General features: G+C 41.5%; 2 protein-coding genes across 3 annotated transcripts in view; both read right to left on the reverse strand.

Annotated features, from left to right (window-relative positions):
• Positions 1–9,375, reverse strand: part of grk3 (G protein-coupled receptor kinase 3) — a 29,529-nt gene extending 20,154 nt beyond the window's left edge. Inside the window, exon 1 of one of the 2 annotated variants that reach the window (XM_089020679.1) lies at positions 7,070–9,375. In XM_089020679.1, the coding sequence (XP_088876805.1) occupies positions 7,070–7,182 (113 nt within the window). In that variant the 5' untranslated portion in view covers positions 7,183–9,375. The remainder of the gene's footprint in view (positions 1–7,069) is intronic. The other variant, XM_089020680.1, reaches the window with a different exon arrangement.
• An 837-nt stretch (positions 9,376–10,212) lies between these two features.
• cryba4 (crystallin, beta A4) lies at positions 10,213–14,367 on the reverse strand. Its single transcript, XM_089020419.1, has 6 exons — positions 14,325–14,367; positions 13,656–13,696; positions 12,688–12,806; positions 12,459–12,600; positions 11,052–11,194; positions 10,213–10,439 (listed from the first exon to the last, which is right to left on the reverse strand). Exons 2-6 carry the CDS (start codon positions 13,692–13,694, stop codon positions 10,292–10,294), a joined length of 591 nt encoding a protein of 196 aa, XP_088876545.1. The 5' UTR covers positions 13,695–13,696; positions 14,325–14,367; the 3' UTR covers positions 10,213–10,291.
• Between the last annotated feature and the right edge of the window lie 1,769 nt (positions 14,368–16,136).

Raw genomic sequence — 16,136 nt, forward strand, 5'->3', positions numbered from 1 at the left:
AATGGTGTATTTTATTTTTTTTACATATATAAGGCGCACCGGAGTATAAGGCATACCCAAATAAATGGTGTATTTTATTTTAATTTTTTTTACATATAGTATAAGGCGCACCCCCAATGAATGGTGTATTTTCAAACTCTTTCCATATATAAGGCGCACCAGAGTATAAGGCGCACCCCCAATGAATGGTGTATTTTAATTTTTTTACATATATAAGGCGCACCAGAGTATAAGGCGCAGCCCCAATGAATGGTGTATTTTGATTTTTTTACATATATAAGGCGCACCGGACTATAAGTCGCACCTTCTATGAATGAAAAAAGTTTCCAAATGTAAGATATAAATATACAAGTTTTTTAAGTAGAAGGTACACAACATTATAAGGCGCTACAATAGAGGTTGGGGTTACGCATTACTTCTACGGGTTGCTTACAGTAGTTGCCAGACATGTTGAGGCTCAATATGACTTCACATATAAGGCGCATCTGCGTATAAGGCGCAGGGTCATCTTTTCAAGAATATCAAGGCTTTTGGGTGCGGTTTATAAACCGGAAAATAAGGTACTTTGTCCCCAAGGTGAATACTCAATGATGAAAATGTACAAAATTATATATTTTTTACATATTACCCATTGTGCATAGATTTGATAAGCTAACTAAGTATTTTATGGGTGTCTCCCAACCCCCACACCACCCTCAACAGACTTCCTCTTTACCACTCCCAGATTGTCGCCAAGGCAACACTCCGGCGAGGCAGTGCCGTTTTGATTGACAAGCTGCCGAGCGGTCACGTGATAGAACGCGACAGGCGAGCGGAAACTGTATAAACTGCCGCCGTTCTTCCTCTTTCCGTTTGTGTCAAGTCATGGCGTCTGCTCATCAACTGCCTCGGGAGTTTTTTTTTTAAACACGCGGCCTACTTGGTCATTTCAGGAAGTCGTTTTGTCTTGTTCACGTACAGCGATACCTTGGTTTACAAACCCCTTGGCTTACGAACTTTTCGGTTTACGAACGGCAAATTTATGAAAACTTTACCTTGACATACAAACTATTTTTCGGGAGACACACGGCGCGCTACAATGAGTAATGTGTCGTTCGCGAACGAGCCCGTTCTAACAAGAAAATGGCAGCCGACTGTTTTTGTCCTCAATTCCCTGCCCCCAGTCTTTGGTTAAAGCCACGTGATTGGTCAAGAACACAGCCAGTGAGGGGAGGTGGTTTAAACATTAAAGAGACAGGCAGACGACAGTGAGAGTTTCAACTTTAATAGTTCAAAGGCAGAGTGTAGACTGCAAGGTTAAAATATCCCATCGATCAGGCTCCACACACAACCTGCACAAGCCATCTGTACACTTGATGCAAAAAGCTATCAACCCAGCTAAACAGAACACAATTGATGAAGAACTAGATAAAATTATCGCAGAGAAAGCACCTACAAGGGATCATTCCTCAAGATGGTGAAAGAAGACTGTTACGTTCCTCATCAAGTGTTTAATGCTGATGAAACCGGTCACTCCATTCCATCAAGCCATAAACGACCATCACAAAGGTAAATAAAACGACTTTATTATACAGTAGTTTATTTCTTTAATTATAATACAATGGCACATTTATTATACATAAAATGAGGTATATTTTGTGTAGTTTTAAGGCTTAGAAAATTACAAAATTCTGTTTTACAGGGACCTGGGAACGGATTATTCTCATTTTAATGGTATCCTATGGGAAATTACTTTTTGGGATACACACTTTTCACCTTACACACTGTCTGGGAACCAATTAGGTTTGTAAGCCAAGCTATCACTGTACCATAAAATGGTGTCTTCCCCCTAAAGATGTTGAACAGAGGTAAACAGCGAGCAGGCTAGACTCGTGTTGGTCATAATAACAGCGAAAAGTGCTGAACGCTAACAGCCCAAAGCCAACGAGTGCCGAGTTACCAGTCGCTGAGTAAACGCGGCGCGTCTTTCAATATTGACACGTTAAACACATTAAGCTTCCACGCTAACGCTTACGTCAAGGCACCGAGTCACATGGACTAACTTTGCAAATCACAAGAAATATTCCCAAAGGGACATTTTGGAATTTATTTTCATATTCAACCACGTCTTGATTGGCGTTTAGCATCTGCGGCCGCGAATATCCGAAAGGAAATTTTCTTTTCCGAGAATGATTGTAATAAAATGGCTGAAATTCCAATGATTCGGGCAATATTTGTATATTAGCTATCTAACTATCTAGCTGGCTAGCTAGCTAGCAATCTATTTGCTGTATATTAGCTATCTAACTAACTAGCTGGCTAGATAGCTATCTGCTATCTAACTAACTAGCTGGCTAGCTAGCTATCTATATGCTGTCTATTAGCTATCTGACTAATTTGCTGGTTATCTAGCTAGCCAGCTATTCGCTTATCTGTCTAGCTAGCTATCTAGATAGCTAGACATTCATTAGCTTTTAGCTAGCTGGCTTCCGTCACGGAGTCTACTTGACGTTAGGATGAAAAGGACTAAAAGCTAGCTAGTTTTCTAGCTATCTCTTAGCTCGCTAGCTAGCTTTCTATCTATTTGAGTAACTTCCTGGGTGAGTGAACGCTGGCGCGTGTGGCTGCCGCTGCTCACCCACAGAAAAAAAACTACCCTGTAACTGTAAAGTTACCTTGAGAGTTTTGAAAGGTGCTTAGAAATTAAATTTATTATTATTATTATTATTATGAAAATGAGAACAAAGCTTCTAAATAATCAGTAAAATAGCCGCCAATGAATGTGATCATTGAATAGCTGCTAATGAATGTGCGATTTTAGACGATTAAAAAAAATATAATTGCTGATTGATTAGATAACAGATTGGTTGTTATCGCGTGACTGTTGCTTTCATGGAAATCAATGAGAGGCGAGACACATTTTAGGGATTTTTGGATGGTTTTTGGGTAGATATTTTTTTCTTGTGTTTGTTATGATGCGTTTTTCTTTGTATGTGGGCCTGCGATGTTTAGCGTAAAGCACAGGAAGTAAATCGGTTGCGACAGCTGAATGTTGCGAAACTGCAACATTCAATACATTTAAAAATACATATTTTTTGGGTTCCATTTATCCAGGTCGTGATTGGAAATGAGAAACGTATTTCAGTTGCTTTAGCTACTCAAACCAAGAACGGAATCCAAGACCAGCAGGCTCAATGACAGTTTCTGCCATCAGGCAGTCAGGAGACTCAACTCCCTTCCAGCCCTGCCCCCCCTGCCCCTTCCCACTGCCACACTCACCGAACTCTGAGTACACGCTACACGCTGTACTATAATAATAATACATTTCATTTCTAAGTGCCTTTCAAAACTCTCAAGGTCACTTTACGGTCACAGGATAAGTTTTTCTGTGGGTGAGCAGCGGCAGCCACATGCGCCATTCAACCCTATCAACCTGAACTCTATTTTTTTTCGTTTCTTTTTCTGCAAGACCTCACTTCAACCTTTTTTTTGTTATGTTTGTGCATGACTACACTATGTCACTTTACATACGACACTACCTCACTTTACATACGACACTACCTCACTTTACATACGTCACTACCTCACTTTACATACGTCACTACCTCACTTTACATACAACACTACCTCACTTTATATTCAGAAATTACATGTATGGTCTGTTTTCAATGGTCTGACTCATTTTTAGACACATTTAAGTGCCTTGCACGCTGGGTCCGAGACGACATTAATTTCATCTGTGCTGTATGTCATGCACATTAGCATATTGGACAATAAAGCTAACTCAGACTCTCCGACTCTGATAAAGGACAGGCAGCGCAGCGGGATTAACTTCAGCGCCGTCAATCTCAGGGCGAGGTCGATTAGCGCGAGCCGAGCGGCTAATCCCTGGATCGCGTTTAGACAAACACGCCGGCGACCTGTCGCACGTTATTGGCTCAAAAGTGCTTGCGCTGCGGCGTCTGTCTGACTGAGTGCCAGCAATGCCGGCGAACCGCTGGTATGAGCTGGAAAGAAAAATGGCATCCTGTGTTTCCATGACGACGAATGATCCGAAAGATTATTTGTTTGGGTTTGATGGAGGGCGGGGGGGGGGGGGATACCAAAAATGTTTTGGGGTAATTTGAGGTCACTGAATAGGGATAAACAAATAAATAAATAAAATGATAAACAATTTGATAAATACATGAAAAAATAAATAAATAGATAAATAAATGGATAAATAAATGAAAGACAAAAATAAACAAAGGGATAAATAAACAAATTAAATAAATGGCTAAATAAATAAAAAATAAAGGGATAAATAAACAAATAAAATAAATAAATGGATAAAAAAATAAATGAGAAATAAATAAATAAGCACATAAATAAATTAACATTAACATATAGATATATTAATAAAACGACACTGCTGTATGCAGAAAAACGTGACCTAAATAAATAAAATACTTCTTTTAGAATCATCAAATAATAATAATATTTTTTGTTTTGTGTCAAATAGGGCCTTGACAGATGATTTTTTTGTGAACGATGTAAATCTTTGCCAGGAAAAAAAACAATGATATGATATATATTATAGATGCATACGATAAAATATTAACCAATTAATTTCAAAATATATAAACTATATAAAATAATTACCCGCCCTCCTCCATTTCATGACAACGCTTAGGCTCAAAATATTAATCACAGTATCAATCGGTGACAAAAATATCAGCCTGTAAAATGAACCCTTTTCAGGGACAATGGTTACTACAATGGACAGCTGATGGCGTTATCAGGTTGCATGAAAGGGATTAGCTTCAAATATTGATTACTCAGAAGAATTGAATTTCTGAAATGATTCATCGTGTACCTCAGGAAGAGGAACTATATTGATCAAATCAATAGCACTCATGCCAAAATGAATTTAGATTGCATTTTTTTTGCTCAAGTGAGAATTGCACTTTCCAGTGCAAACAATACAATACAATACATAATGATTTATATAACGTTTCAATTGGCTTCCGGGGATTAGGATTTCTACCATACAACAAAACGAACACGCAAAATTAGCATTGACAATAGTTCCAATTCTGCGCAATGTACTTGTCCAAACGTCTCGTCAATCATTCTATTTGCCATGTCCACTATTGCCGGTGAAATCATATGAATAGGGACTAATAAATATTGATATCATAAAACGCGTTATTACATTACTGCAATGTATGCTTTCCTTCTTCACAGCTGATGTCTGCAGTGACTTCCTAATTCACTTCTGGGGTAATAAAAATGTCATCGACCAGCGTTACTGCCAAAGGACAGTCAAATTTCTACATCTGAGCAAATTCATATTTTTTTATTGATTATATATTGTCTGTATAGTCGTCTATGTGAAAGTTTTTGAGTGCCGATGTCGGAGATAGCGAAGAGTGTGTGCATGTGCAAAGTACACGTGGACAAGGCAATAGTGGGGGAGTGTTTTCAAGTTTGGAGTTTCAGGTCTCAAATGGGCAAATTTTAGGTCACAAGCGTTTCAATTTAATCCCAGGGTAGTTTATCAGTCTAAAATAATGAGATTGAGTGTTTATGTAAACAAGAGAAGACGGACGGATACATTGACAAAAGAGAGATCAACGGGTATGTGTAAACAACACGCAATAAGATACTTTGTACTCCAAACGCTGGTTACGAACTGTGTTTTGTTTCCCCCCCCCCTGAAATCTGCCCAAGTCACTTCAGGTGAACAATTTATTGGACCGATGCTAACTTTAATCTCGCGAGGTGTTCAATGTGTGATTTGTCACTTTTAAATACAACACTTGTGGCAGTATTCCTCGTTTCTAAAGTGTTATATTGTACAGTCGAGCGCAAATCGCCAAATTACACTGTGCTGTTCATGTGCACGTGCTAGTTGTCTTAATTTGTGTGTGAATTTATGTACAGTGATACCTCGGTTTACGAAGCCCTTGGTTTACGAACTTTTCGGTTTACGAACGTTAAATTTATGAAAATTTTACCTTGGCATATGAACTTTTTTTCGGGATACACACTGAGCTGCCTCAATGAGTGATGTGTCGTTTGCGAACGAGCTCGTTCTAACAACAAAATGGCAGCCGGCTTGTTTTGGTCCTCTATTCCCCGCGCCCGGTCTTTGGTTAAAGCCACGTCATTGGTCAAGAACGCAGCAGTGAGGGGGGTGGGGTTTACAGATAGAGTGTGAACCCGTTCTCCAAAAAGAAAATGGGTGCCGACTTTTTTGTCCTCTATTCCCCGCCCCCAGTCTACGGTTAAAGCCACGTGATTGGTCAAGAACGCAGCAGTGAGGGGAGGTGGTTGAAACAAAGAGACAGGCAGACGACAGAGAGACTTTCAACTTTGACAGTTCAAAGGCAGAGTGCAGACTGCAAGGTTAAAATATCCCATCAATCAGGCTCCACAAACAACCCGCACAAGCCATCTGTACACTTGATGCAAAAAGCTATCAACACAGCTAAACGGAACACAATTGATGAGGAACTAGGTAAAATTATCGCAGAGAAAGCACCTACAAGGGATCATTCCTCAAGATGGTGAAAGAAGGTTACGTTCCTCAAGTGTTTAATGCTGATGAAAACGGCCACTACATTCCATCAAGCCATCAATGACCCTCACAAAGGTAAATAAAACGACTTTATTATACAGTACAGTATATTTCTTTAATTATAATACCATACCACATTTATTATACATAAAAAAGGTAAATTGTATGTAATTTTAAGGCTTATTTAGTAGAAAATTATGTTTTATGGGGACCTGGGAACGGATTATTCTCATTTTAATGGTTTCCTATGGGAAATTATTTTTTGGAATACACACTTTTTACCTTACACACTGTCTGGGAACCAATTAAGTTTGTAAGCCAAGGTATCACTGTACGTGTAGACGCCTGCATCCCAGTGTGTTCATGCATTTTCTGTGAACAGTTAACACGAGCGCGTGACGGCGTACGCATGCTCCCTCTTATTTTCCGTCAGCGCCTTCATCGATAAAGCAAAGATGGCATCAACATAATGAATATGCAAATGACCTTGCCACACGGGGCCACGTGCACTGACGTGCAGGCTCATACCTGGGCTCTGGAAGGATGATCTTTTTGCTGGCTCTGGCGGCAGGGGTCGACTTGCTCTTCTCCATCGCCATCAAGTAGCTGACGTCGGCCAGCACGGCCTCCAGGTCCGCCATCTTCAGGCTTTTCTCGCTCGCTTGACAATGGTTCACAAATGCGGGACTCCTCCGACGCCAGATGGGACCAGCATCAGGGTGGAGGGCGGCTGCTGGAGTAAACTGCAAATGTCCGCCTCACCGTGTCATGCTGCTGGTTGTCTTCAGCGAACCTTCAATCGGCGATCTTGTAATCCCATTAAGAGCCCTAAGGGATCCCCCCCCCCAGGTTTAATGTTGCATGTGTCCCCCTACCCCTCCGAACCCCAGAAGACAAAATCCAGGCCGGCTGAGCGGGGAGCTTTGCAGGGTGGGGGGGATTTTCACACGGCGCGCGTTTGCTCCAAACGATAACCCGAAAATATCCGTCAGCTGCTACTCATTTCACCTTTAAAAGAACGATTCTGGTCGCAAAGCAAATGTCTCCCAGCGAGCAAACACGAGCGAGAGCCTCGTTTGCATTCCACGCAATCCACAAACACTTACACACGCGCGCGCGCGCGCACAAACACACACGCACGCACCCCTACCCGCTAGCCGACGACGTCCCCTCTTACCCCGTGAAAGGAGCTCCCCAGAGCGGGTAAAGCGAAGGCTGCCTACCGCCGCCTTGCCTCCCCCTGGCGAGCTAACTTCAGGATGCTAAAATGCTAACTCTGGGAATGCTCACTGCGCTCTTTAGCACGCGGCTAACTCAGGATGTTATATGCTAACAACGGCGATTCTGGCTAGCCAGGATGCTAACGCGCCGTTGCCTCGACAGCGACGCGTAGCTCAGGTTGTCAATAAAGTTTCGCAACGAAAAAAAAGCTCTCGGCGGAGCTAGCGCGTTAAGCTAGCGGGCTACCCGGCAGCTTGACGTGTGCCCCCCTCGAGGGGGGATCCGGCGGCTTCCCTACTTTGGAGAACCCCGCGAGTGTCCGAAGCGATGTTAACGGGGTCCGATAGCTTCCATGACGGCTTACAGAGCTTCGTCGACAGCCGGCGCGGAGTGGTTGGAGGATCCGGGGAGGGGAGGGGAGGGGGGCGCACGGCAGCCCGGCGGCACTTTGCTCGCTCAACTTTCCCTCCGCGAGGCAAATGGCGGAGGCGAAATAAAAGAGCAAGCAGCGGCGGATGGGGCGCGGGAGACACCGCGGAGACAACGGGGAGACCACCGGGACTTCGTGTGGAGGCGTCCCGATACACGCAGGGGGGGCTGCGGGAGTATGTGGGGGGTCAGTCTTCGTGTTTCCGCCAGCACCCCGCTACTCCTGTCGAGCTGCGGGCACCTCCGAGTAGACGGTTCGGTGTCCAAAAGGCGGGAAGTCGGTTCTCGCCGTGGGCCTCACGAAGCAAACGCCGGTCGCTGTCCTTCGCCGAGAGCCGAAATGTCACGGCAGCGCTGGTTCCGGCTGCTGTCCTCCGTGTTTTTGTCGATTTTCGCACGATAGCGTGGCGGCTGCCCCAGCCTCTGGTGGCCCCACTTCCTCCCACTGCGGCTGGAGAGGCCGACAAATCCCGGAGCGGCTCGGCTAATGGAGCCGGAGTCCGACTGGTTTCGGCTAAAAACGCTTAAATGGAGACGATGGACGTTGGGTTGGCTCGGGGGGGTCATCAGACACCACACGTGTAAAGTTAAGACTTTAATGACGATCAATTGCAATATACAAATGGTGACGTCATCAACGTGCATTTCTTTTTAACATCCAAAAACTTTGGTACAGATAAAAAAACAGTACAGTGACACCTTGGTTTACGAACTTAATTGGTTCCCAGACAGAGTGTGTAAGGCGAAAAGTGTGTATCCCAAAAAATAATTTCCCATAGGAAACCATTAAAATGAGAATAATCCGTTCCCAGGTCCCCTATATATATTATGTATAATACATCTGCTATGGTAAAGTTCGTATGCCAAGGTAAAATGTTCATGAATTTAACGTTCGTAAACCGAGAAGTTCGTAAGCCAAGGGGTTCGTAAACCGAGGTATCGCTGTACTGGTAAAAAAAAAAAAGAAACATCGGTATTTGTTCCTTTCCCAATTTAAAAGTGACTCGTCTCAATCCGGGTAACACCTCAACATGTTCCTACTGAGCAATGTCAGCACGCAAAACTCAATATTGGAAACAGTTGTCAGTACAGCAAAGAAAAAACAAATAAAACACAGGACAAACTCGTTTTCAAGCCCTCAAGGGAGTTTACATTTTTATTTTCTCCAGTTCTTGAATGAAGTAGGCACCAAATAAATGATTTCCTGCTCACCGGTGTGTACGTTGTTATACGGATTGTTGTGTTCTCTCACATATTCCGTCAAGAGATAAGAAAATAATTTAGTATATTGAAATTATAATGTCGAAAATATGAAAAATAGTGTCATTCAGGTCACTTTTCATCCATTGTACCAATACTGTATGTCGAATGCTAAGCGTATTTCATGGAAATGATTAACATCAGCAAATTCTTTTGTTTTAAGCTAAAACCTTGAGAGTCAAATGTGTTATTATTATTACTGTATCTATTAGTTAGCTTTCCATCTATTTGTCTTTACTGCCGGCAGGAGACGCAGTCTTTTATGACAGACGTCTGAATTCTGCAGCCCTCTGCCAAGCTATTTATTGAGAGTACATGCAAATTTAAGTGATACATTAGTAAAACATACTTTTTTTTATTAGAATACCACGCCAATGGGCGTTCGAACGGCGAACAGCTGTAAGCAATAAAACATTATCTTCCATGAACTGATAAATTTGTAACCTGGCTAATGAGCTCTTCCTGTGAAGGAGTTTCAAGTCGTAAATTGCTTCAGTGATAAAGGAGTTTCCCAAGTTGTAAATTCTGTCCTAGGCCAGATATCCTAGATGACAGTTTAACAGGCTGTGTTTCTTGACCTCAGATTGACCCCAGGTTGTTCGTGCTTCAATTGTGTATTCGAGTCACACATGTTGACGAAGCATATAACAGCATGAAACGTTTAAATATGATAACTTCTTATTCTGTCTAATCTCTATCATAGACAAAGCGACACACCATGCGATGACTTGCGTACAAAGATAATACGAAAGGAGCGCAGGCATTTTTAAGAAGGACACTTTATTGTGGTTGCGATTGGAGTGAAAGAGAGGAACATGGCGGCCGGGCCAGGCCGAGCCTCTACTGCTGGATGCGCCTTATGGACTGGATCTGAGGTGTCGGGCAGTGCGAGCCGAACTCCTTGAAGTGTTTGTACTGGCCGCAATGGCGGTCGCACTCCATGATGTACTGGTAACCACGGTAACCAGGGTACTGGTAGCACACAAAGCTGGTGACAGACGCAACACAATGCAAAAGAGGTCATGTGACCTGAGGTTGCAACGCTCCGTTACACATTGGTAAGACCCAAAGTACTTCATCTACCTGTGTATTCAAATTCCTGAGGATGAAAACTACCCCTTAAGTGTAAAACGTCAGTACTTTTATAGAGTACTTCAAAACTTTAGAATTAAATGTCATTCTTGCGTGTAAAGCTGGAAATATGCTACTCAATTCTGTGTATTTATTAGTGACATTCGATGTATCAGCTAACTAGCTATCTATTAGCTACATAGGTGGCTTGCTATCTAGCTAGCTATCTCACTATCTGACTATTAACTGGCTATTAGCTAGCTAGCTTTTCTCTTTTGTTGGCTATCTATTAGCTATCTACTAGCTGGCTGGCTAGCTTTCTGTATATTGACTTCTGGGTTGAGTGAATGCTGGCGCGTGTGGCTGCCGCTGCTCACCCACAGAAAAAAAATCATCCTGTGACTGTAAAGTGACCTTGAGAGTTTTGAAATGCGCTTAGAAATGAAATGTATTATTATTATTATTATTATTATTATTATTATATAGTTCTTCAATTCAGGTATTTTTTAGGTGGGGACAGGGGACTCACGCTCCAGACTGGACCTTGAGGGACCCCACTTCATTGTTGCACCATCCCATGGCCTGCAGGGATGGATAGTCGTCGCTCAGCTCACCCTTCCGAGCAAGGAAGTTCTCACGCTCGAAGATGGTCATGCGACACTCTCGATGGTTCTGCCGAAGACAATTTATGCTAATGCTGTGCTTGAAATAACGTCTTCCCGGAGGCGTACAACTTATTCCAGAAAAAAAATATATATATTTTTTCCCAAATCAAACGTTTTCTTTATTCAATCAAATAAAAACTACAAGCAAACGGCTACAAGCCACGTGGACTCCTCTTTCTAAGCGCCTTTCAAAACTCTCAAGTACACTTTACAGTCACGGTATAGTCCGAAGCACGACTTTACCAAGCATTATAAGGTTGTGATGAAAGCTTCAAAAGAAGCTAACAACATTTGTGACGCTACAAAATTTAAACGTGCATTATACCGTGACTGTAAAGTGTACTTGAGAGTTTTGAAAGGTGCTTAGAAAGAGGAGTTCACGTGGCTTGTAGCAGACAATGCAACGCAAACGTTGCATTGTGCACCATAACGACAAACGACAACTGGAGCAAAATCTTCAGCAAGTGATATTTACCATAAATTAAGTAAGGGAGCATTTGTGGTTGGTACTTCCTTAATTAAAAAAAATCCTTTATACTTCGCAACGTTTTTTTGTTTTTTTTTGCGATTAGTCGTCTTATTATGTTCCAAATTGTGAAAATTGGGTAGGCAACTTTATGGCTGGGCAGGCAACTTTTCAGAGTTGTCTGCCGTGGGTGTCCGCTAACTTTTTGTCTAATGAGTTTCAAACACTGCGATTAGTCGTCTTATTGTGTTTCAAGTTGTGAAAAATGCGGCAGGCAACTTTACGGCCGGGCAGGCAACTTTATGGCCGGGAAGGCAACTTTTCAGAGTTGTCTGCCCGGGTGTCCGCTAACTTTTTGTCTAATGATTTTCAAACGCTGCGATTAGTTGTCTTATTATGTTTCAAATTGTGAAAAATGGGGTAGGCAACTTTATGGCCGGGTAGGCAACTTTATGGCCGGGCAGGCAGCTTTTCAGAGTTGTCTGCCGTGGTGTCCTCTAACTTTTTGTCTAATGAGTTTCAAACACTGCGATTAGTCATCTTATTGTGTTTCAACTCGTGAAAAATGCGGAAGGCAACTTTTCAGAGTTGTCTGCCCGAGTGTCCGCTAACTTTTTGTCTAATGATTTTCAAACACTGCGATTAGTCGTCTTATTATGTTTCAAATTGTGAAAAATGGGGTAGGCAACTTTATGGCCGGGCAGGCAACTTTTCAGAGTTGTCCGCTAACTTTTTGTCATGAGTTTCAGACACTGGCTAATGCTAAGCTGTCGCGGAAGATTGGGGGGCGCCGTCGGGCACTTACCGCGCAGGCGATAGGCCTGAACGAGGTCAACCTCTCGATGTGGTAGGCATTGCTACCCCCGAAGGCATCGCACTGCGGGTACTCGCCGCGCTCCAGGACAAACTGTTGACCTTGGAAGGAAGCGTGCTCATAACCCACCCAGCTGCAAGACAGCAAACGGCGAGGCCATCAGCGCAGGGTTGCCACGTGTGACGTTTCTGTTGTGACGTTTATGTGGGGGCGCACTCACGCGCCACTCTCCACGCGCAACGAGCGCACCGTCTCGAAGCCCAACTCCATCACGTTGGTGCACTCTGACGTGAACTCATGGCGGCGACCCTGGAAGCATTCCTCGTCGAACACGATGATCTGCGCGGGCGGACGGCTACATCATCATCATCATCGGCATAATTTTTCATTTTTAATGTATGAGCTGACGTCCTTCATGACGTCAGCAAAAATATTAACGTTATCACAGGATCACCAAGATGATCACTCATTACTTGTTGGTATATGCTATAACATGGTTATTACTATTTAATCGTAACAATAATAATCCATTCATTTCTAAGCGCCTTTCAAAACTCTCAAGGTCACTTGACAGTCACTGGATCCGTTTTTCTGTGGGTGAGCAGTGGCAGCCACACGCGCCAGCGTTCACTCAACCCGGAATACCTCAAAAAGATAGAAAGCTAGCTAGCTAATACATAACTAGACAGCTAATAAATAGCTAATATGTTTTTCTAGCTAGCTAGCTATCTATTAGCTATCTAGCTAGTTGGAAGCTAGCTATTAGCAATATAGCTAGCTATTTGAGTCAGGAAACATATTAGCTATCTAGTAAGCTAGCTATCTATTGGCTAGCTATCTAGCATTCTATTAGCTAGCTTTCTATCTATTTGAGTTACTTCCGGGTTTAGTGATTTAGCAAACTCTTAGCTAGCTTTCTATCTTTTTGCATTATTCCAGGTTGAGTGAACGCTGGCACATGTGGCTACCGCTGCTCACCCACAGAAAAACTGATCCTGTGATTGACTGTAAAGTGACCTTGAGAGTTTTGAAATGCGCTTAGAAATTAAATTGATTATTATTATTATTATTATTATTATTATTACAAGGCTAGTACATAGGTCATCATTTTCACCAGGATGACGGTTACACTATTCCGGTCCTCCATGACGTTAGCAAACTAATGAAGCAGAATTGTGATCTACTTACCTTCCAGTGGCCGGAAAACTTGGTGCACTGGTGCGTCATATCTGTTAAGAGAAGTGACATTGTTTCCATATTGTCCATACACATTGTTTTTTTTATATTTCCATATTATTCTTTTTTTTTTCAAATATATAAAGGTAACATCCGACTTACGACCAAGTTCCGTTCCGACCAAACGGTCGTAAGTCAAAATGGTCGTAAGTCGAAATCCATTCAAAATGTTGAATAGAGACTCGGAGGCTAAATGACTCGCAAACTCCCCTTCTTAAATTGTTAAAAATAGGGTCGTGAGGTCATGGTCGTAAGTATGGGTGGTTGTAAGTCGAGCCGGTCGTAAGTCGGATGTTACCTGTATAAATATCGTTTGTAATGGGGCTACATATTTTGATTTAGCGAATCATGTTCTGACGATTAAATGTTACACACAAGGTTACTACATGATTATTACATGCGATAATGTGGTATTACATGTCAATAATTCACAATATTTGACATGACAGTCTATGAAGTATAATATGGTTATCATAACAGCAGATTTTCTACAATAAAGTAAATATAATATGAGACAGTTTAAAGTTACACACAAGCTTTTAGCTATGCTAACGTGCTAACAGCTGAACGGTTGGATGAAACATTCAAATATGGGGATGTAAACTGGGAAGAAGAACTCACCTGGTGGCGGTGATCTTTGCTGCTGGTCAGGGTAAGTGAGAGGAGCCGGTTGGCCCTCTCCCTTTTAAAGCCTCTCCTGGGTGGGGGGCCACCACGAAAGGCCCCGCTCAGCAATAGGGGTGGCCTCCCTCCCTCTATCTATTTGTCTATCTCTTTTCTTTAAAGTAATCGCCAATACCCCATTCCGAACGGTCGGTCGTAAGGTGAATTTGTTCGTAAGTTGCTTCAGTGCTATATTTTGTATTTATTTATATTCAAGTCTTCAATAAGTATGTTTGAGGTTTATATAAAATGAGAGGTAGATTTTCGACAATAAAAAGACATCAGTGTACAGACACTCCCCAACTTACGAACAAGCTATGTACTGAATGATCATTTGTAAGGTGAATTTGTTCGTAAGTTGCTTCAGTGCTATATTTTGTATTTATGTATATTTAAGTCTTCAATAAGTATGTTTAAGGTCTATATAAAATGAAAGGTAGATTTTCAACAATAAAAAGACATCAGTGTACAGATGCTCCCCAACTTACGAACGAGATACGTTCCGAATGATCATTTGTAAGGTGAATTTGTTCGTAAGTTGCTTCAGTGCTATATTTTGTATGTATGTATATTTAAGTTTTCAATAAGTATGTTTGAGGTTTATATAAAATGAGAGGTAGATTCTCGACAACAAAAAGACATCAGCGTACAGACGCTCCCCAACTTATGAACGAGATACATTCCGAACGGTCGTTCTTAAGGTGAATTTGTTCATACATTTTTTCAGTGCTCTATTTTGTATTAATGTATATTTAAGTCTTCAATCAGTATGCTTAAGGTCTATATAAAATGAAAGGTAGATTTTCAACAATAAAAAGACATCAGTGTACAGATGCTCCCCAACTTACGAACGAGATACGTTCCGAATGATCATTTGTAAGGTGAATTTGTTCGTAAGTTGCTTCAGTGCTATATTTTGTATGTATGTATATTTAAGTTTTCAATAAGTATGTTTGAGGTTTATATAAAATGAGAGGTAGATTCTCGACAACAAAAAGACATCAGTGTACAGACGCTCCCCAACTTATGAACGAGATACATTCCGAACGGTTGTTCTTAAGGTGAATTTGTTCATACATTTTTTCAGTGCTCTATTTTGTATTAATGTATATTTAAGTCTTCAATCAGTATGCTTAAGGTCTATATAAAATGAAAGGTAGATTTTCAACAATAAAAAGACATCAGTGTACAGATGCTCCCCAACTTACGAACGAGATACGTTCCGAATGATCATTTGTAAGGTGAATTTGTTCGTAAGTTGCTTCAGTGCTATATTTTGTATGTATGTATATTTAAGTCTTCAATAAGTATGTTTGAGGTTTATATAAAATGAGAGGTAGATTCTCGACAACAAAAAGACATCAGTGTACAGACGCTCCCCAACTTATGAACGAGATACATTCCGAACGGTTGTTCTTAAGGTGAATTTGTTCATACATTTTTTCAGTGCTCTATTTTGTATTAATGTATATTTAAGTCTTCAATAAGTATGTTTGAGGTTTATATAAAATGAGAGGTAGATTTTCGACGATAAAAAGACATCAGTGTACAGATGCTCCCCAACTTACGAACAAATTCACCTTACGAACCACCGTTCGGAAGGTGAATTTGTTCGGAAGTTGCTTCAGTGCTATATTTTGTGTGGAATGTATGTTTAAGGCCTATATAAGTATGTTTAAGGCTTCTATAAGTAACATTTATTGGTTTGTACTGACAAATAAACATTTAAGAAAATATATGCTCTATAAAGCTATGTACCTGGAAACAATA

This window comes from Hippocampus bargibanti, linkage group LG18 (assembly GCF_051943395.1).
Source record: "Hippocampus bargibanti isolate YZ-2025 linkage group LG18, ASM5194339v1, whole genome shotgun sequence".
NCBI classification, from domain to species: domain Eukaryota; kingdom Metazoa; phylum Chordata; class Actinopteri; order Syngnathiformes; family Syngnathidae; genus Hippocampus; species Hippocampus bargibanti.

Excerpts from the sequence above, each read along its gene's own strand:
- cryba4 (XM_089020419.1), bottom strand. The coding sequence starts at position 13,694 with ATGACGCACCAGTGCACCAAGTTTTCCGGCCACTGGAAG. Across the intron at positions 12,601-12,687 it reads TTGCGCGTGGAGAGTGGCGC|CTGGGTGGGTTATGAGCACG; the intron begins GTGAGTGCGCCC and ends GCTGTCTTGCAG. Across the intron at positions 10,440-11,051 it reads CTCAAGGTCCAGTCTGGAGC|CTTTGTGTGCTACCAGTACC; the intron begins GTGAGTCCCCTG and ends GTCTGTCACCAG.